General features: G+C 41.8%; 1 protein-coding gene across 1 annotated transcript in view; it reads right to left on the reverse strand.

Moving 5' to 3' along the window:
- The window catches only part of EGFLAM (EGF like, fibronectin type III and laminin G domains), a 53231-nt gene extending 47943 nt beyond the window's left edge, over positions 1 to 5288 (reverse strand). The window contains exons 1-5 of the mRNA XM_029941502.1: positions 5215 to 5288; positions 4316 to 4634; positions 3495 to 3595; positions 2258 to 2358; positions 139 to 283 (exon numbers count right to left, since the gene is read on the reverse strand). Coding sequence (XP_029797362.1) covers positions 139 to 283; positions 2258 to 2358; positions 3495 to 3595; positions 4316 to 4634; positions 5215 to 5277 — 729 coding nt within the window. The 5' untranslated portion in view covers positions 5278 to 5288. The remainder of the gene's footprint in view (positions 1 to 138; positions 284 to 2257; positions 2359 to 3494; positions 3596 to 4315; positions 4635 to 5214) is intronic.
- Positions 5289 to 21594: the final 16306 nt, after the last annotated feature.

A 21594-nucleotide genomic window follows, 5' to 3' on the forward strand; every position in this document is an offset into this window, starting at 1 on the left:
AGAGCCCAGTGGCATGGGTTTGCCTTGAAAACCAGCCCACCTGGAGCTTGCATCCTGCTAAGTTGGCCTGAGCTCTGCAGCAGGGCCCTCTTGGGATGCTCATGGCTCACGGTGGGCGGGTGGGAGGCTCACACTCACCTGGGACTGGCCAGTCACCGGGGTGCCATTGTTCAGCTGCAGCAACCCATTCAGCCCATCTCTGTAGAGCGTAACCGTGTGCCAGCCCCCCAGTTTGATTTTGGCTTCACTTACAATGATGGCAGCCCCAGTTCCACAATTAAACCTGTGGGAGGGAAAAACAGAAAGGCTCTTTGATCAACCAGCTCATTATGCTTTCAGACCCCTTGGATACCGCTTCTGGGGCTTCTCTGAGAGTCAGTCTGTTCAGTCATGTTTGTGAATATCAAGAACTGTTTAAATCTCTACAGGAAAGAGTGAGACACCTGCTTTCTGGGCTGGCCTCAATCTAGTTATCTTTAATCTGCCCACAGACCTTTCAAATGTGAGGCCTTCTTTAACCTGATTTTCTCTGCAGTTTCGAAGATCATGGGCAACTATGATCCTCCCCCTCCTTCTCAGTGACTGCCAGATGCTTCAAGTGGATCCAAAGTGCAGAGAATTGGAATTTGAGTCATTTTGCTTCCAGGTATTTCTCTGGGGACTTCCCCCAACTCCCAAATGATAGGCTCAGCGATATTATTAAAATGTCAAAAAAACAAGTCTTCACACTCATTTTTGGCAAGCCCGCCAGCACCGCCATCTGTTTTCAGCCGTGCCCAAACGCAGGTGCAGTTTCCATAGGAGACCCCAACTTTGGGGGGAGGCGTAGGCAGATGGGGAACGTTCTCAGATGATTGCTTTATTCTTGTTTTAGTTTTTTTTTCTTCCAACTTCCCCATGGTTCAGAGTGCCCACTAGTCACTATGCCTTACATCTATGGTTTTGACCCTTTCTAGTCAACTTCCAGGCAGCCACCGTGCCACTTCCCCATGGGTCCTGAGATGGCCGGTGGGGAAGGACACATGACCCACATTGTCCTTCTCAGGACGTGCACTAATTGCAGTCACTTCTCATGGCTTCCCTTTGTCTCCTCAATGCTCACTGGAGTGGACTGGGGTTGAGAGGCATTGAGGAGCAGGTTTTTCTGGGGGTGGGCTGGAATATCAGACTCACTCCGCAGCAGCTGCCCCGTTGGAGAGCAGCCACCAGCAAATCACAGCCAGTGCCACTAGAAGTCTATCAGATCCTCCAGATTGAGAACCACTGCCCCAGGTCCTGGTCCTAATGTCAAACTCCTGTGAATCAAAGCATTTAACAAAGGCTAGAGGACCACTGTCTACCCCAAGTGGGATGTGTCGGTCCTCTTCAGCTTTACCCAAAGTAATTTTTGTGCTGAAATACCCAAGAGACAATAATGGTTAATGCTTACTGAGTGCTTGCTACAGGTCAGGCACTACTCTAAGTGCTTGTATGTATTAATTCACTTAATCCTCACAAGAGCCCTGGGAGGAAATGCAGGCTCAGAGAGGTTCAGTCACTTGGCAGAGGGTCAAGGAGTGGAGGAATGGTGTCCTCAGGATCTTAACCAGTGAACTACAGAGAAGGATGAGGCTGATTCTCACCGGTCATTCTAAAATAGGTGCCTGTGTCCCCATGAGGGTGGTTGAAACACTCACACCTTCACAACACTCTGCCCCCAGAAAACCACACACAAACCAAAGATGGCTTCCAAAGTACATTGAGAGAGAAATGACCAGGGCAGAGGCAGAATACCAGGCTGCCACAGCCTGAGGGGAAGACAGGGATGGGCTCTGAGCCTCTGAAAGCCCTCAGGAGGTTGTAGGCTCCGCTCTGCTCTCCATGGATGTCAGTCCTACTTACCACAGGGGACAGGGAGAAGATCTCAGCCTCCTTCCCATCACATCCGCTAGACCTCTCGGAGCAAAGGGACTAGATCACTTAGGCTCACTGTTGCACTCACACGATCTACAACAGTGCCTGGTACACTGTGGGTGCTCAAGAAACATTTCCTGTTGAATGAATGGATGGTTACAGGGCTCTGAAACTCAAGTTCCAAGGGTGACTTGGCAATCCTGATAAGCCACGATTTAATTACTTGCTCCATGCTCATCTTATATATACTGTTCTTTTATCTGCAGGAATCCATTCCATGTATTTTCTTACTCACGCTATAAAAATGTAAAACCTTAAGGTAGGATGGCACTTTAAAAAGCTGTGGGGTTTTGGTGGGAGTTACCTGAATTGGAGTGAGCGTCGGATGATGGCCAGGGACATGAAGTCGCCCCTCCCGTGCTCATTCTCCCCACAGTAGAGCAGTAAGCCATCTTCTGCCTCTGCCTATCATTCAAACAAAAGCCACACGAACAATGAGCACCACCTGGAAACACTCATGAATATTAGACATGAGCATATTCTCTGTGGTCCTATTTACAAAGGGACAAGTGCATGGACTCCAATTAACTCCCAGGTACCAATTCTCAGTTCCTTTCCAATAAAAAAAAAAAAAAAGGCAAGGATATAAACAGAGTGTGACAAATGGCAGTGAGGTTAGAGAAAGGTGGCTCTGCATTTGACCTGCTCTTCACTTGACTTTGTGGGTCCACCAGCAGAGGCTTGGGACAACCATATGTGCAGAGACCACAGTCACAGAGAGGCTGTTTGTGTGTCCATCAAATTCTATTTTCATCAAAGAGCATTCTATTTGTTTTTGTTTTCACTCTTTTTACTTCCCTCCCTCTGGAGAGGCATGCAAATTCGCTGCTTTCCTTCTGTCAGGAGAACAAGACAATAAAATCGGCCCCACTGATAGACTAGTTTGGTTTTCACCCATGTGGGCTGCCCTAGCCTGAGACAGATCACCTTTTGGATGATCTCAACACTCAACACACTCAACCCTATAATCATGACTTCCAAGGGGGCTTGTTTCCAGATCTCCAAACCTTGTCTGAGATGCCCAACAAGATGAATTTAAGCTGAAGTCACTGACTGAATTCTGATTTGCAGTTGATTCAGATCAGAGAGCATCCACTGGGCCCTCACTGTGTGCGAGGGTTTTGTATAGCAGCTCTCCTCTTCGTTCGGCTACAGCCATAGCACTGAGGGCAGACATTTGGGCTCTAAGACGGGTTTGGGAATGGGGAATGCATTATACCACTGAAATCCTGGTCTGTGAGGAGTCACAATTATGAGCAACAGGGCTGGGACCTACACATTCTCACTGGCCGGCCAGTCATTTCTATAGTCCAGTAGCATACAGGACCCACCCTCCACTAGCCAGTCCCCTTGGACGTGTGAACGTGCCCATTGTTCTCACTACCCTGTGAACAGGTTTAAGGACAGGCCCTGTATTATATTTACCTTCGCTATTTACCTCCCTGCTTCCTGCACCCCTTCCCCATCCCATTTGATGTAGCACAATGCTGTGTTAAGCAGTCCGTCTGATAGACATTCATCAAACAACTAATCTTTCTTACCCTGAATTCAAGAGTAATTTCAAATGCCTGATAGGAGTTCTTCAGAGGTTCAAAGGTTACAAAGGAATGTCCAAAGAACTGAGGATATTGTATAACAATCTCTAAAAAGAGAAAGAAGACAACATAAAGGAATGTTATTTCCTCACTTCTTCAAATGCAAAAATCAATATACACCATGGCCTGGATGTTATTAAGTGAAAACCTCTAATAATCTATTAAACCTAGCTTATTACCTTCTCTACTTTTTATACTTATGATTCTCATTCTTGGGGACTCAGAGCTTCTGAAATTCTTAGGGAGAAACTGAAGATTGTTAACTTGCTACCCTAAAAAGAAATCAATGGTTTTAAGACCACTGACACCTGTTTTCCAGCTGTACATTTGTGTAAATGTCAGTTGGCTCAGTTATTACCTTCATGCAACATGCTTCAGCTGCATGTTTTCAGTAGAGATGTGATCAAAGTAAAGTCCACATTCCCAAGGTGCCTTTAGGGTGATGAATTCAAACTAATTAATTAATTCAAAAATTAAATAATTCAAAATTAACTAACTAACTAATTAAATTAATTAACTAACTAATTAATTAATTCAAAAGTGCTATATGGGTGGCACACATAGACACAGGGCTGCTGTTCAGCCAGAAGCAACAGAAGTTTCCTTACCTTTTTTCTGTGTAGCTAATTTAATCACTAGTACATGGAAACGGGGAGCTTCTGTTAGGAAAAGGGCTAGAAGAAACCATGCATGGACCACAAAACTGCCCTCTGGCTCCCAATGGGGCCAGCCTCCCCACCACATTCTTCTCCCCACCAAACACCTACCTTCTGAGCAGCTCTCGCCGCCCCTGCCCAGGCTGCAGTGGCACCGGGAGCCCCCCCACGTGTAGTCATTGACACAAAAGCTGTCAGCCGAGCAGAGCATTTCATCACAAGACATGTCAAAGAGCCTCGGCATTAGAACCACAGCATTCTTCGCTTTTCTCTCCACTGGGGTGGGCTGGGGAGCCACGGTAGTCGTTGGGAGAGATGCTGGGGTAGCGGGGACAAGCCTAGAAGCGGTCTTTGGGTTTGACCTGGGTGCCATCTTGGATTCCCCCCAAAATTTCTTATTTCCTCCTTTGGTAGCAGGAAGTGGTTTAACCTAAAGCCAGAGAAGAGAAAGGATTCAGGATTAACACAGAGCACAGTGTTTTAGACAGCCTGATTTACGGGGGTGTCTAACACATGAAAACGTAGTCACTTTTGTTATTTCTCAAAACTCTAGGATATAGATGCAACAGACAGTACTGACCCCAGTTTATGGATAAGAACTTTAGGCTCAAGGATTTTAAGTACCTTGCTCTGTACAATGCAGAAAATCAGTGGTAGAGCTGGTATTACATGATTTTTATTATTATACTATCATAAGGATGCCTCACTTTGTCAAAGAATTTTTCATAGCCTTCGAATATCTGACTTTATACGTTTTTACATGGTGGAAACCTAAATACATTTTTGCCAGTCAGCAGGCAGGGGCTGGCTACAGAACATTAGTATGCTTGGTACCTACTTCTACTAACTTATAAGCACCAGGAGTCTAATAAAGAAAATAAATATGTATTAAGAGCAAATGGGCCCACTTAAATAAGCTTTAAGTAAAATGTTCATGCTCTAACAGCTCAATTGCCTTGCTCAGCAGCAAACCAAAACACACAGGTTTTAGGAGCAGAGATTCTCGTTACCTCCTCAAAGGAAATATCCAAATCTAAGTCATCTTCAAACTCATCATCCTCACTGACTCCCATGTCAGTTGTATAGCGGGGTCCATAGCGGCCACTTCCTGCTTCCTCGGGGCCTACACAGAGAAAGGAGCACACTGCTGTCAACATGTGCCTTCCCTCCCCTTTCTATCCTGATTCAGCCACAGACAGCACCCTACCAAATGCATTGGGATGTACTGGAAACACACAAAGAATTCAACATGGAAGAAGAAGTATCAATGACTAAAAAATAGAAAGTGTTTCATCTCATCAGTATTAAGGAAGTGCTAATTAATACCAAAAAGAGCTGCCATTTTATACTGACAAGATTGGCAAAAATGTAAAAGCTGGGCAATAAAAAAAATATTACCAAGGATGGGATCAAGAGGGACTCTTATACATGATGTTAGATGTGTGTAACCACTTTGCAAAAATACTTGGAAATAAGTAGAAAACGTTCTACCTTTTGACCCAGCAATCTCACCCCAACTTACAAAATCCAGAGAAACTCTCCCACATGTGTACCAGAGGTGTGCAAAACACATTCCTAGCATCAGAATTTATCACAGTAAAAAGCACTTCAAATTTGCCATTTATAACAGCAAGTAACATCCGACATATCTGTCAGTAGAGAATAATAAGTGAATTATAGTGTATCTATCGAATAGAATACTACCTAGCAGGAGAAATGAATGAGCATTTGCTGTATCGACATGGCTTAATCTCACATTATTCCATGCAAAATATGCAAGTTGCAAAAGAACATACTCAGTTTGATGCCATTTATATAAAATTCAACAAGCAAAATTTAATATATTATTTAAAGATAAATATATATAGTTCTCTCTCTACATAGAAGTATATATTTACATATATATGTGTATATATATATGGTTTAAACTTCCAAGAAAAGTGAGACGATGACAAAAATACCTGGGGGAAGTTAGAGAAGGGATGTGGAATGAGGTGTGAGACACAGAAGTCTTTGCGTGCTCTCTAATAGTCTATTCCCTTAAGGCAGATGCTGAGTACCTGTGAATAGTCCTATTACTTTTATATGAACTTGATGTATGAAATACTTCACTACAAGTTCTTTAAAACAACAAAGAGATGTTGCGCTGGAGCAAACAGTGCTACACCCAGAAAAAAGAGGCCCCACGTGGTTATCCTGAGTGCCACCATCTCCATCCATCTTGGCAGGACAATGGGATCTTTCAGACCTGGAAGGTGGGCTGAGAAACACTCTTAGGAGACAATACAGGACATTGTCCTTTGGGTTAGGAAGGGAAGGGAAAGGAAAAGAAGAGAAGGGGAAGGGAAGGGAGGACCAGGAGGGGAAGAAGACAGGACAAACATAAACTGAACTTAAAGCCATTCTGCTTTCAGTATAAGCTAAGCCAAACACCTTTGTCACAAAAGCAAACTCCCCCTCCTTTAGGCAAAAAATAGCAAGCAGATTGAAAACAGAAGGACATGACAGAAAGGACAGAAAGAGGCGGTGGGAGGCCTCTGTCAGGCGCACTGCTGACCAGAAATCTCCTCTGGACCAGGAAGAGAGGGAGCGTGGTGGGCAGGTGGGCAGCGGAGAGCAGGGAAGGAGCTGTTCTCAGGTTTGGGCACATTTTGGTGGAGGAGGGATGACACAGGGGAGCTGGTGTTCTCACTACCCTCACATCAATTCTCCACAGTTTTATTTAAAATAACCCACAAGTCAGCAGAAAATTCAAGCCTGTTGATTCTGGGTTTATACCTGGATGCAAGTTCTCTGAAGCCACCTGCATCCAGCCAGCACAGCTGTGGGCCAGATGTCTTCATGCAAAAAGCCAGCAAGCTTGAACATCACTTTCCTCTCTCGTCTTTCTGTATCTGTCTACCTCTCTCTGTGACTCTGTCTCTATTTCTGGGTCCTTACTCTCCATTTCTATGTCTATCTATCTCATATATTCAAAACTGTCAGGTTAAAGAGGAAATATTCCATTTGACAATAAAAGTACTATACTGCATATATGTAAAGAGACCTGGGTCTTATCTCCAGGAAGCTGGCTTTTCTACCTGGAAGGTGTTCTCTCGCCCTGTGTACATTCTTGCCATTCTTGTGCTGTGCTCATCAAAGTCAAGATACTCTTCATTTAATCTTGTGATACCCTATCTGAAAAATTAAAACTTTCAAGGGCTACCACCACCTATAAGAGAAGTCCTAGGTTCTTGGTTGAGAATTCAAGGATCTCAATGATAACTCCTTGTTTTCCCTCCTTTTCCCCCATTGCCATGATTTACTGAAAGATACCGCCCCCCCCCATTCATAGGTATTGTGGTGTGCATAACATAATACATTTCTAAACTCTACAGTAATTTTGCAAAGTAATTATGGTTCATTTCACTTTGTTGATAAGTAAGTTGAAGCTCAGAAAAGTTAAACGATTTGATGAAGGTCAAAGACCTTGTAACTGGCCGAGCCTGCCTCAAAGCCAGATCTGTCTGGTCGCTGCCTGTAAGAGAAGAAGACTCTGTGGAGGTGGAAAGAGCCTGTGAAATGGAAAATCAACATTTTTTGATCATTTTTACTGTGCCAGGAATGTTTCATGCATTGTTTCTACTAATCCTCAAAAAGTCCTGTAGAGGTAGTATTACCTCCATTTTACCATGTGGAGATATAAACTCAGAAAGATTAAATAACTTGCCCAAAGGCATGCTGGTGATAAATGGCAGAGCTAGCATTTATCTTTGGTCTCTCTTTTGACTACATCATACTATTTATCATCTGACTCCAAATTGTGTTTTCAGCCTTTTTTTTCCCCTTGTTAAAAGTCCTAATGGTCAAACTGGTCTACCATTGTCTTCTTAACATATCTTGTGTTGTCTCACCCCAAGACTGGCAATTTTTTTTGTCCACATCGCCATCTTTTTTTTCCTCTCGTTTTCCCTACACATAGCTTACCTATCCTTCCAACCGCACTCATTCTGTGGAGATAGAGCTGAATGTACATCATGAAAATGCTAAAATCAAGTGATATTTTAAAAAGAGAACATCAGGGGCGCCTGGGTGGCTCAGTTGGTTAAGCCTCCGATTTCGGCTCAGGTCAGATCTCACGTCCGTGGGTTCGAGCCCCGCGTCAGGCTCTGTGCTGACAGCTAGCTCAGAGCCTGGAGCCTGATTCCAGTTCTGTGTCTCCTTCTCTCTCTGCCCCTCCCCCTCTCATGCTCTGTCTCTCTCTGTATCAAAAATAAATAAAACATTTTAAAATAAAAAAATAAAAAGAGAGAGAACATCAGACTCTTCTGGAGAAAAAATGGTTATTCCACAAAAGACGGAACTGCCAAGACCTCTAGGATGTTCCTCCATCTCCTCCTGGCCAGGGCTCTCCACCCATGGATGTGTGCTCCTAAATATGAGCTTGGAATAAACTTTCATAGCTTGATAAAAGGCATATATTTGAGATGGTATTTCCACCATCTGGACTCCTGGCCCTGGAATGCTGCCCTTGTGTTCCCCAACCCAGCTGTGAACCCCTCAAGGCAGGAACCATAATTTTAGACTTCTTGCTATCCCTTTTCTTCATTTAAGTACCACTTCACGTACTCATCAAAGCTCCCTCCAGGTACAGAAGACACTCCCACAATGCTCTATACTCTGTCTCTGTCCTGGCCTGGCCTGCCTGGCCATGCCTATTTAAATGACAAACTATCTGGAGAGGAATCCTTACATGGTGAGACTTTGCCCCTCATCCAAACATATTCCCCTTAAGCTGCCACCATCTTTGGCCCTTTCCCCAATTCAGACTAAAAGTTTAAAGTTGAAAGACACCATCCAGTCCAAACTTCCCATTTCATAAATATATAAACTGAGGCCATAGAAGACAAGTGACTTGGGATCAAAGTCATTCATCTCATTAGATGATCTGGGGCCAGACTTGGATCATACAACCCCTAGTTCAAGATCTATAACACCCTCTCATGCAGACTTTTTGGTGCTAAGTATCTAAGATACTTCAGCTGGGACAACATCGAGAAACTGAGGATGGATGGGTGCAGGTAGCTGAGGTCTCCTCTTGCCTCTGAATCCACGTAGGAAGTCTGTCTTGAAGGCAACTCCTTAGAGAAAAGGACAATGGATGTATTGCATCAGCTCTGAAATGGTACCACAATGAGAATGGAAATCATTCCAGATCCTCTGTTCTTTCTAATGAGTAATATAAGGCATATACTATTCATTGGATAAAATCCTTTGGTATTTATAAAAATTACTGTGTTTTGACATGGTATCACATACCTTTTTGAGGTCAGAAGCTACTTTGCAGTTTGGGGAAATAAAGGGTGTGAAATAAACAAAGGGAAAGGAATATGAAATTACAAGGTCTCAGAGTCAAAGGAATTTTGACTTTTATAGAAAGATTTTAGAGATCAGCCAGCACAAGTCCATTTTACAGAAGAGTAATCTGAGGTTCATAGAGTCCATATGACTTGCCCAGAGAGACAGTACATTGGTGACAGAGCTGATCTGGAATCCTGGGCTCCTGATGCTGCTTTCTACTATCCTTTACTACTTGTCGAATTCCCTGTTCCTCATAATAACCCAGGCTAATAGTTATTTCCCATTTTTAATAGGAAGGAAAAGAGGACTGCATGGCTGGAAGAAAGCTGGAGTAAAGCTCTCTGCTCTTGTTCATGGATGGCCTCACCACTTCGGAGTTCAAATCCACAGCTTACATGAAGTTTTTACCAATGCCATTTCTAAGTGAACACAGAATGCACGATCCGAGATAGTGACAAGAATTCTCTCAGTAGCCTGGGATTATTGTAATTAAAGTGCATAACTTATTTCTTTCTACTTGGCATGTTGTTAATTAGGAAAAGAGAACATTAAAAAGGAAGAATTTATTTAGAACCAGAAAAGTCAAACCACTCACTGAATATAAAACAAGTTCAAGGGTTATTCCACTGGAAGAAAAACTAATATACAAAATACAAATTGCTGTTAATAAGTTAAGAGATGACTTATTTAATAAAAACATGTATGTTTATTTTTTATAAAAGCATCACAAGTGTTCTTTTGATAGTGAGTTTCTCCGATGTATCAACATGGTGCAGTTGGAAATACCCCTGGTCACAGAATCCAAATAATTAGGAGAGGGACACATATGACTCTGTGACCTTGGACAAGACACTTAATCTCTCCGGGTCTCACCATTTCTAATAAAGCAAGGAACGGGATTAGATTTGATGACTTACAGAATCCTTTCTAGCACTTACATTCCGTGACCCTTAAGTTTACACTTTTGATTTAGACATATTGCTGGCATCTGTTACTCCTAGCAAGGTTTAAAAAAAAACAACTGGGGAATTTAATTTATGTGGAAAAAAAGAAGTTAGTTCAGCATAGAAGTTACATGCGTTGGGGATTGTGACTTTCTGTTCAATATTATATGCCTCCTAGAAGATAGGATATCATTTATCAGAATTCATCTTCGTTCATAAGAACCAGGTTATTGTAGTTCCTTCTCTTAACAGCTCTTGGCAAAGGATGAGAGAGGAATACTTATTTCCCCACTCCTGAAGTTGTAATCATGCAAAGAGATTTCCTCAAAATCCTGTTAGATTCTTGTCCAACCCTTTTCCTCCCGACAGTAGACAGTAGCCTGGTTGCCAGATGGAAACATTTGGTACACATTTCTGAACTGAGTGAAGTTAATCTATCAGAGGACTTGGGGTAGGGCAGGAGGAGGTGGGGGCAAATTTGGTCCCTCCCACCTTCTTCCTCAACTTAGAAAAGCAGAAAGCAAGTGACCCAGGCAAGTGTGACTTCCCTGCAAATGCAAACTTTCCTTCAAGTGGGCTCTTCTCTGGTCAAAGGGGAGTTCACAAATCTACTTCGTACCTTAGACAAATGTACCTGTTACATTCTCTGCCTGGCCGTTATCAGAAATCAGGATGGCAATTTATCTGCTTATTTCTCAGTTGGTTCAGAAAATGGACAAAGGGGAAATGTGTTGTTAACTGGGCAACCTCAAAACCCTAACACTCACCCAAAGACGAATGATTGGAGGAAATGGGTCCCCAATGAGGCAATGTGTCATGGACAGAAACTAGGTCATCGCTTCCAGTGCAAATATTTAAGATTTGGCTGGTTGGATGGAAAAATGAAAGGTCAGACCTGTGGTCTTTGTGGCTTCACAGACTTTTTTGTTATTCTAGTTGAAGCCTCATCCCTTACCAGTTTATTCCTTCTCATCCTGCTCCACCCAGAAAGAGCATTGGTTCTTCTTTCATTTCAGAGGCACATCATGCTTTCTCCTGCCTCAGGGTCTTTGGACAGGTTATTCCCTATGCTTGGAACTCATCCCTCACTGCCCATCTTTTGCCTTTTTAATTCTTATATCTGCTCAAAATCACTTTCTTAGAGATGTTTTCTCTGTACCCTAGATAAGGTCAGGTTCCCTTCCTATATACTTCCATGGTTCTGTCTTCTTTTATAGCATTATTAACTTATAATTACATATTTATTTGTAGAATGATTTCACAAATGTGACTCTCCCAATAGACCGAGGAGGCAATACTGTCCATTTTGGTTTCTACTATAACTCCAAAACCTCACTCACTCCCTGGCACATTGTAGAAACTTACAAAATGTGTAAGAAACAAAAAGAGTAAATTTCTGAAATAATTTAGGCAGAATAAAAATATATAACAGTAGCATTCATCTGGATTATTAAATAGCAAAAGTCTAGGGACAAGAGGACATAAAGAGTTTAAAAGCTATCGATAATTCTGGGATCTTAAAGAAATCATTCTACAGACCTTTCCTGGAAAATAATCCGCATCCTGTTCCCTTCTGGAGTTGGTCTTTCAAGTGGCTCTTCTGCATTAAGTTACTTTGGCCTGGGCTGTATGAAGTTAGTCCTGCCACCTTCGCCAGAAATGACAGAACCAGCACCTACCTCTGAGCCCAAGACCACCATATCCAGACTGCCTCCCTCTGAGGGCCTCATGTGAAAATCTACCAAAAGGAGGGCTTCATAACAGAGGGCAAGGCAGATATTTCAACCTTAATCCTTCCTCCCTTACCTCTTCTCTGTAGATACTATAGGAGCTAAACGTCATATTTCTGAGCCTCCTTTGCATCTAGGTAGTTTGGATCAGTAAGGTATGAATCAAAGTCTGTTAGAATTTCCCTGTCTACTATATTGTCTTTGGCAGTGAAGGTGGTTGTGATGGCTGGAGTTTCAAAGCATTCCTAACTGAAATGGATGTGGATCCAATGACTCAATTAGTTCTTTCCTTGGGAAATGTATGTACCCACCAACCATGCGCATGCTGAGAGGTGGGGCACAAGAGCTCCCGGGTGATCCTGAAGGTCCCTGGGAGAGACTTCTGGTTCTGTATAAAATTAGCCTGCTCAACATCGGCCTCAGCAGCACAAGGACTCAGAGGGTCTGCAAGGACACTGACTGGTTTCTCTTGCTCCTTCCTCTTCCCCCCAAATCTGCCTGAATGTTTACCTCCGATTTGAAAGGATATCATTAATCCAGGGTATGTTTCTACAGTGGTAGGAGTTGGATGTTGGGAGAGGGCTGCTCTATGTACCAGCGTAGGCAGATGTGTTTGCACTTTTCTGCCCATGCTTCATGAATTTCCCATCTGACTGTAGCTCAGGATGATACCCCTGCACGGAATGACCACTAGAGCCCTCACCTCAAAGCTCCCCTGACTCCTTTATTCTTATGCACATGCGCACAGAGGAGGCACCAGCTGTGCACGACCCCTGTGGGCATCGTCTTTTGAAGAACAAAAACCAGTCAGCCCAGAACCAGCCACTGCATCCTCCTCCTTCAGAGCCTTCCTTTCTACAAATAATGGAGCTGTGGGAAGTTAAGCAAATGGCCAGAAACCAAGATGTTAGGCACCTACTTCTCTGTTACCCACGGATGGAGGAGATACAGACAAAGCATAATGTAAGAGGTGGCTGCAAACACAGCAGGAAAACCCAAGGCCATATTTTCATCACGCTGCGCTAGAAGTTTCAGACTTGGAGGCTTTGTAACTTCAAAGAATAATGAACTATAATTCACTGACAACATTCTATGGTGATACCGAAGTACTCAGGGAGGAAAGGGGAGTGTACTGTGTAGACAGGCAATGAGAACATTTCTTTTTTTTTTTTTATAGTTTACTGTCAAGTTGGTTTCCATATAACCCCCAGTGCTCTTCCCCACAAGTGCCCTCCTCCATGACCATCACTCCCCTCCCCCTTCCCCTTCAGCTCTCAGTTCGTTTTCTGTATTCAAGAGTCTCTCATGATTTGCCTCCCTCCCTCTCCCTCTTTTTCCCCCCTTCCCCTCCCCATGGTCCTCTGTTAGGTCTCTCCTGTTAGACCTATGAGTGCAAACATATGGTATCTGTCCTTCTCCGCCTGACGTATTTCACTCAGCATGGGCAACGAGAACATTTCCAACCAGCCGAAATGGCTGGCATGAAGAATTCAGTGTTATATATACAGCAGGCACTTGATATGTATTCATTAGAAAAGAGAATGAGTGAATGACTGACTGTTTGCTCTAAGAACCAAATCTTACAGTGTACTCTGCCCATGGTAAATGCAAAATAAAGGTTTTTTTAAAGACTGCAATTTTAATCTGGTTAATCCCAATGCTCTGTGCCTACCCAGTCATTTTTACTGGGACTTTAGTAGCAACTGTCAATTACTGATGGCAGAAAACTATTGTCCGCAGTGCCAGGAGGATACGGCTTACCAAGTGAGATCTCCCTCTTCTTCCCCCTCTCTACCTCTCTCCTTTTCTCTTTCTTGGGGATAATTTGGCAGTATACATCATGCATTTGAGTTATTCAATTTTGTAATTCTACCAGAAGTTTATCCTAAGAAAGTATTCAGATGTATTATAAATGTTCATTATTTTTAAAAATTACTTTCAACTTAACACTGTGTGTGCTGTGTTCACGGGATAACATTATGTTTGGAAGAATGGAGGTCACTGGTCCTCTGCATGAGCAGGGGGTGGGTAAAGGCAGGTTGAAGTTGGCTGAACAGAGAATAGAGGTCCAAAATAAAGTGGGGGGGCGGGTAACAGTGAATATAGACAACGCAGTAACTCTAGCTTGAAGGAAAGCAGAGAAATGAGAGGGTAGAAGCAGAGTTGTGGGGTTAAGGGAGTCTTTTCCTGAGTATGGCATACGTGTGCTGATGAAAATGATGTAGAAAAGTTGAGAGTGCAAGAGGGATCCTGTAGAGGGGATGGGATAACAAACACAAAATGATATATATAGTGTGATCTCCAATCGGCCAGTACAAAACGAGGCTCCGTTCACAAGTGCACTTGGGACCCAGGAGGTTGAGCAGAGACTGAGATGGGAAAGGCGGGACCCGCAGCTTGATCTTGGCTTGCAGTGCTGCGGGGAGGGAGACAGCCCGCCGCCACAGCGCAGGATGGCTGATGCCGTGTGCATGGGAGCACCACCGTCCCTGTGGATGTCCTATGTCCTTTAAAGTGGCTTCCTATTTGGGCATCAACTGTGGCCCAGTTCTGTTTTAGAGATCACCAGAGATGGTGATAGCGTCTCATCCCTCCTCTCCAATTTGAGACACAATGCCAAAAGGAATCATTACCATCACAAAACTTTATATGGGATTAAATGGTTTTCCAACAATAAAACAAAGACTCAATCAGAAAGTTAGAGAGAGTTTGTCACTAACAGACCCTCAAGGACTTATGGAACAGTATACTTCCGGAAGAAGAAGTAAAGGATAAGATGCAGAGTAGTGGGCAGAGAAACTGGTAAACATTTGGATAAATCCAAAGAAGTGTTACTTTAAAAAAAAGAAAAGGCCTGTGGCTATGGGGTAGAATAAAGCTACTGAAAGAGAACATGCAAAACAAGAAAGAATTCACTTAGACTGAGGCTGCTAAGATCTTTTTATTGTTTATGAGGGTAAAAGATGCTGATTAACTTGAGACTATAAAAGTTTGAAAGTTAACAATTTATGGATGGTAAATAAAAGAAAGCATAATTCATCCCAATAAAGGGGGAAAAGTGGGGGGCTAAGAAAATATAGTCAATCCTATAGAAAACAGGAAGGAAGCAAAGATGAAGATTCTCCCGTATCACCAAAAGAGAACAAAACAGAGTAAAGAACACAACATAAAATGGTAGAAATAAATAAAACATGTTATCAGTTATAATAACTGTAAAAAAAAAAACCTTGCCATTAAAGGAAGAGCTTATCAGATTGGATTTTTAAAAGGTAAGCTGTATATTGTTTCCAAAATGTACCTACAATGTAAGACACAGAGAGATCAAAAGTAAAAAAGAGGTAATAGATGTTTCCAGCAACAGCTAAAAGGAAGCTAGTGTATCTATATTATTACTACATTATTATTAGGCAACATAAACTTTCAGGGAAAAAGAAGCAGCATTGTTAATGTTAAAAATGGTTGCTGAATAATGATTAAAGGAATCACCAGGAATATAAGATGATCCTAACCTTTTATGTGCTTAATATTACAACCTCACATATACGTTGAGGAAAAGATTGAGATACAGGGAGATACGGTGGGAAATTTTAATATGTCTCTCTCAGTAACTGATAGATCAAGCTGACAATATAGATGATCTGAACAATGATATTATAAAGCTTGAACGAGTGTACATATATAGAACCCTAGACATCAAAATATGAGCATACACATTCATATGGGCGGGGCACCTGAGTGGCTCAGTGAGTTCATGTCCCTTATCGGACTTTGTGCTGACAGCTCAGAGCCTGGCGCCTGCTTTGGATTCTGTGTCTCCCTCTCTCCCTGCACCTCCCCTGCCCATGCCCTGTCTTTCTATGTCTCTCAAAAATAAATAAAACCTTTTCAAAAAAATTTTTTTAAAAAGGACATGGGAAAAGTGCAAGGAAATAAAACTGTGACTACAAGAAAGGAAGGAAGGAAGGGGAAGGAAGGAAGGAAGGAAGGAATGAAGGAAGGAAGGAAGGAAGGAAGGTCCACAGATTAAACTAATTTCAAACAGCTTTCCAAATAGAAGAGATTGGAGACTGTGACAAAACTCACTTAAAGACTTTGTAAAGACCCAAATAAATGGATGAGATAGAACATGATGATTCTATATCATAAAGATGACAGTTTGCCCTGAATCAATTTATGAATTCAATATAGAATACAACATAATTCTGATTTTTAAAATCTCAATAGAGTTTTTCATGGAATTGAAAAACTGATTCCAAAATTTATATTGAAGAGTAAAAGTCAAGAAAAAAACAGAGCAAATCTGAAGAAGAATGAGGTAAAATAGAATTACCTTCCAGATAACATAATTTTATAAGGCTGCAGACATTAAGACAGTGTGGTGTTGAGGTAGAGACAGAGAAACAGACTACAGAACTCAGAAACAGATCCACAAATGTATGGAGCTGATACATCGGAAAGATGCCATTACAAATCAAAAGGGAAAAAGATTAATGAATGACTCAACAATTGGTGCTGGGGCAACTGGTTATCGATATGGAAAAAGGATTAAGTCAGGCTCCTCCTTCTCCGTTCCTAAATGTAAATTTCAGGTAGATTGAGATCTTAAATATGAAAAGCAAAATTTTCAAATTTATAGGATAAACAAAATTTTACTTAATGACATTGGAAAAAGGAAGTAATTAAAAATTGCAGGCAGCATAAATCATAAAAGAAAAATTGAGATATTTAACTGCACTGAATAAAAGAATTCTATTAATTGATATTATAAGTGAAGTCAAAAGTCACAGACTAGCAGAAGATATTTGCAACACATTATTATTAAGGGGTAGTATTTAAATGTATATATTAATGCTTATCAATACATACTATGGAAAGATATATATATATACATACACATACTATGTATATAATTAGTGTATCTAAATAAATTAATGTATATCTATATATTATATGTAGGCATATATACAAATAAGGAAAGGTAAAACATATAAACAGTCAATTCACAGGATGATTAATAAAGTAATAAAATGCTTAACTTCATTTGAAATGGGAAAGTGGAAATCAAAACAATAATAACATATCATTTTACCTCCATCAGATTGGCCCTATTTAAACGTCTGATAATCCCAAGTACTGGCAAGGATCTACAGCAAGAAGGGTTTTGGACACACTGCCCATGGGGTGGAGATAACTGCAAACACCCTGAGGGCCAGTTTTCTACCAGGTGACAGAGTTGGAGATACACATGCCCGACTCAGCAACTTCATTTGTAAGCACATACTCAGGAGAAGCTCTTCTACACACACTCAAGGAAACATATATGAAATTGCTCAGTGCAACATTGTTTTTAATGGCAAAAAAGGGAACAATTTAAATATCTAAAATAAAAATAATTGATAAATAAACTAGAGTGTATTTATGTGGTGGGAGATTATACAGCAGTGAAGTTGCATGAACTGGAGCTTTACAATTCAACTTGCATGAGAGTCAAAAACATAATGTTGTGGAGACAAGGTCACCACCACAGGGTACCTGCATGTCATTGCGTTTATAAGGAATGTTAGAAACACTCAGAACAATACCACATAGTTTATAAATAAATGGATACATGTTAATATACTGATTAAACGTGTAGGGAAATCATAACACAATGCAAATATATCTCTAAGAAGACAGGAGGATGGTATTGGGAAGGTACTGGAGACAGGGTACGACTGCCTCTGTATCTGTGATGTTTCATATTTGTAACACTGAGGAAAACATGGCAACCATTCAGATCTGACAGAGCTGGGTCATGGATATAGAGGTATTCCTTACATTTTTCACTATGCTTAAAATTGATCATAAGAAAAAGGAAGCAATGTAACAAAGGCAGAATTTTATTAAGAGAATGAAAAGCCACACCTAAGACAGCAAAGACCAAACTTGATGCTGTAGAAGTTTGAATTAGTGATGTGGGAGGTGGGGGGGGGGAGGGGTGAACCTGAGAAATTTTCCCAGAAGGATGAAAAAATAGGAGAGAAAATAATATATATGGATGTGAATATAGAGGACAAACACCAAACCAAGGGATTATGGGTATTTCTTTAGTATTTACCAGAATAATGGAAGCAGAAACATGAATCAAAAACATAAAAATAAAACTTGTCTGAGCTGGAAAAAAAAAAGGACACCAAGATTTGAAAGCGCTAATATTGCTGCTAAAATGAAAAGACCTGCGCCTAGACACAAACTGACAAGATTTCTATGGCAGAAAGAAAGGAATCGGGGTGGTCATTTCTGTGTGGACAAGAAATTGGGGAAGTAAAGAGGTAACCTGGAGCTGAAACCCCTAGTTCACAGGCGACTTATCTGGACTGGACTCGTGCAGACAGGTTAGGAAGGCAAAGGGAGTTCCACCACCTACAGAGACTGTCTGAACTAAGAGGAATTAAGATACCTTTGAAATATCCCTTTGAACTGCAGTTTAAAGGAAAATCTTCAGTATTCAATAACAGTCTGTATTCAGCGCTGGTCTCTAAAATATACATGGAGAATTTGCTGAATAATTCTGAAGCCATATTAACCATCAATGCTTGTAATTTTCTAAGGGTTTTCCTTCTGTGAAGTTTGATGATCCCCAGAGAAATGCCATGACTCAACCACAGCCCAATTTTAATGAGGATCAGTAAGAATCTAACTATGCAAGAAAAGTTTTCTTCATCAATTGAATCATGATTCAGGTCAGTATTATAATGCTCAATATTATTTTTTTAAGTTTATTTATTTTGAGAGAGAGAGAGAGAGAGAGAGAGTGGGAGAGAGAACATGAGTAGGGGAGGGGCAGAGAGAGAGAGAGAATGCCAAGCAGGCTCCACACTGTCAGTGCAGAGCCCAATGCGGGGCTCAATCTCACACCATAAGATCATGACCCGAGCCAAAATAGTCAGACACTTAACTCACTGAACCACCAGGCACCCCTCAATGTTCTTTATTTAATGACTCATTTGCTAATTTCTTCCTACAGCTGCATCCAGAAAAAAAAATATTTTCACTGAATTGCATCCTCCAGTCAGGCACCAACAGTTCTATAAAACCTTGATCTTTGCTTTGTCTTTGCTAATAGGTTTAGAGTTTGGTGGCACATAGGACTTTTGTGACTGTCTCATCTCATAAATTTATGTTTGTATTTCTGATTTGGTTTCTGATCATCTTACCACATTTATTTCTAATTGTAGTGTGTGTGAATGTATGTGTGTATGGTGTATATGTAAACTGCCTCAAATGATTTTTGTGTGTTGGCAAAATGAGTGGTTTAAAAGCGCATTCAAATGTCTTAAGTGAACTCACATTCCAAGAGCTTGCATGGTTCTAGTAGACCGTAGTCCTTACAGATGAGCCACAGAAGAGACCACTGGCCATAAGACCTAAGCTAGGGAGGGCCCCACGGTATGCTGCCATGAGGAAAACAACTCCTACGTTGTGACTATCGTCCCAGGAGTGGAGCCAGTCTGAAGTCAGGGAAGGGGGTCTGGCCTACGTCCTTATTCTGACCCACAATCTTCTCTAACCGTTGATTGAAAACCAGACAGAGAGTCTGTGACAGGAGCAGGCTAAACTCTCCCTGGGTCATGGACCCAGTTGTGCCCAAGAAACTTTTTTCAAAATAAATGGAAACAAGAGTAATTTGTTCTCACTTTCAAATAGATATTGGCATATTGATTAAACCAAGACACAGAGAAAGGAGAAGCCAGGAGCTCAGCTCAGCTGAGGGTTGCCAAGCACCGAAGCATCACAAACCATTCTCCATCAGGGAGAAAATCATGAAATGCTAATTCTGAGAATTCACTGGTTGAATAACAAATGGAACCATCACAATGCTTTCTATGGAGAAACTTCCATTTTCCATGTTTGAAATCCACACCGTGAGAAATTATCATCTAGCTGGAATTTGCTGAACAAGAAAAGAGGAGGATGTGGGAGAACACAGGCTTCTGGGAAGAGTGGGTACAGCTGGGACACCGGGGCGGGAGCAGGGGAAGGGGGGAGGGCTCACGCTATTACTGCCAGGAGCAACAAGGCAAGAAAAGTGAGCCGGGGTTAGGTTATGAAAGGTTGTGAATGTCAGGCTAAGGAGTGTGGCATTTATCCTGGGAACAGGAAGACTAAGAGAGTAACTTGTTAATGGGCATGGTTTTACATTGGCCCAGTGCAGGGGTCCAGAGTGGATTTCCACGTTCTGCCTTTGTGCCCCTATATCTTTTGGCCTCATGGACATATTCCAAGACCTCCCTCAACACCCACCCCAGAAAACCTTCTACCTGGATTCTCTTGTTCCGCATCCCCTGTCACTTTGGAGAAATCTCACTCAGCCATCCCTAATGTCACCTGACTAGGGAACCTTCACCATCCCCCCCCCCCCATTTCTTGATCCACAAAGTCAATCACTGTTCGTCCTCTGAGCTGCCAAGTGTGTTCTGTATCCTGCGTATCACTATGCAGGTCATTATGGGATAGTCCGCTCACTGGACTGGATCGTGGAGCCCAGGAAGGCAATAATGGTTTTAAATCTCTTTGAAAAAGGTTTGGCAAAAATAACTAATTGTGAAATTAATGACTGATCCTTTTGGTGACTTCTATATAGAATATATCCTGACTTCATGTCCTTCAGTGCTATTATGTATTTACATGAAACTGTGTTCAATTTTCTTACATATTTTATTCACTATTAATCAAACTGCAGATTTCAAACACATTTAGTGAACAGGAAAAAATAATTCAGTGGGGGTGTGACCACATTCTTTTAAATGGAACCAAATGGTATAAAAATATAAAGTGTTGCATTTAGCGTGGGGGAGGATTGTCCTATGAGACATTTGCATGCACGTGCACGCACACACACACACACACACACTCTTAGATATGTTTGTGTGTGTTGGGCTGCCATGCAAATTGCATATTCTTACTGTGGGTGATAGTCCAATAGAGTCTGAGAAATCCTTCACTCTAGTTGATAGTTTTGAGTGCTGGTTAATTTTTCCAGTCTGATAGCCATTTTATTTTGAGCAAGAGTTAGATTTTCTAATTTTATTTTTATCTTACAGTAGGGTTTCTCAACCTTAGCACTATCAACATTTTGGGATGGGTCACCCTGTGTTGTGGAGGCCTGTCCTGTGCACTGTAGGATTCTTACAAGGATCCCTGGTTTCTACCAAGATTCTGGTTGCACTGTCCCCCACTGTAACAGCTAATAATGTCGGCAGACTTTGCCACCTGCCCCCAGGGAGCAAAATCTCACACACACACACACACACACACACACACACACACACACACACACTCATTGAGGACTACTACTCTATGGTGCCCAAACATAATGCTGAGCATTCAGGCAGCC

Source organism: Suricata suricatta, chromosome 6 (assembly GCF_006229205.1).
Source record: "Suricata suricatta isolate VVHF042 chromosome 6, meerkat_22Aug2017_6uvM2_HiC, whole genome shotgun sequence".
In the NCBI taxonomy this organism is placed as follows: domain Eukaryota; kingdom Metazoa; phylum Chordata; class Mammalia; order Carnivora; family Herpestidae; genus Suricata; species Suricata suricatta.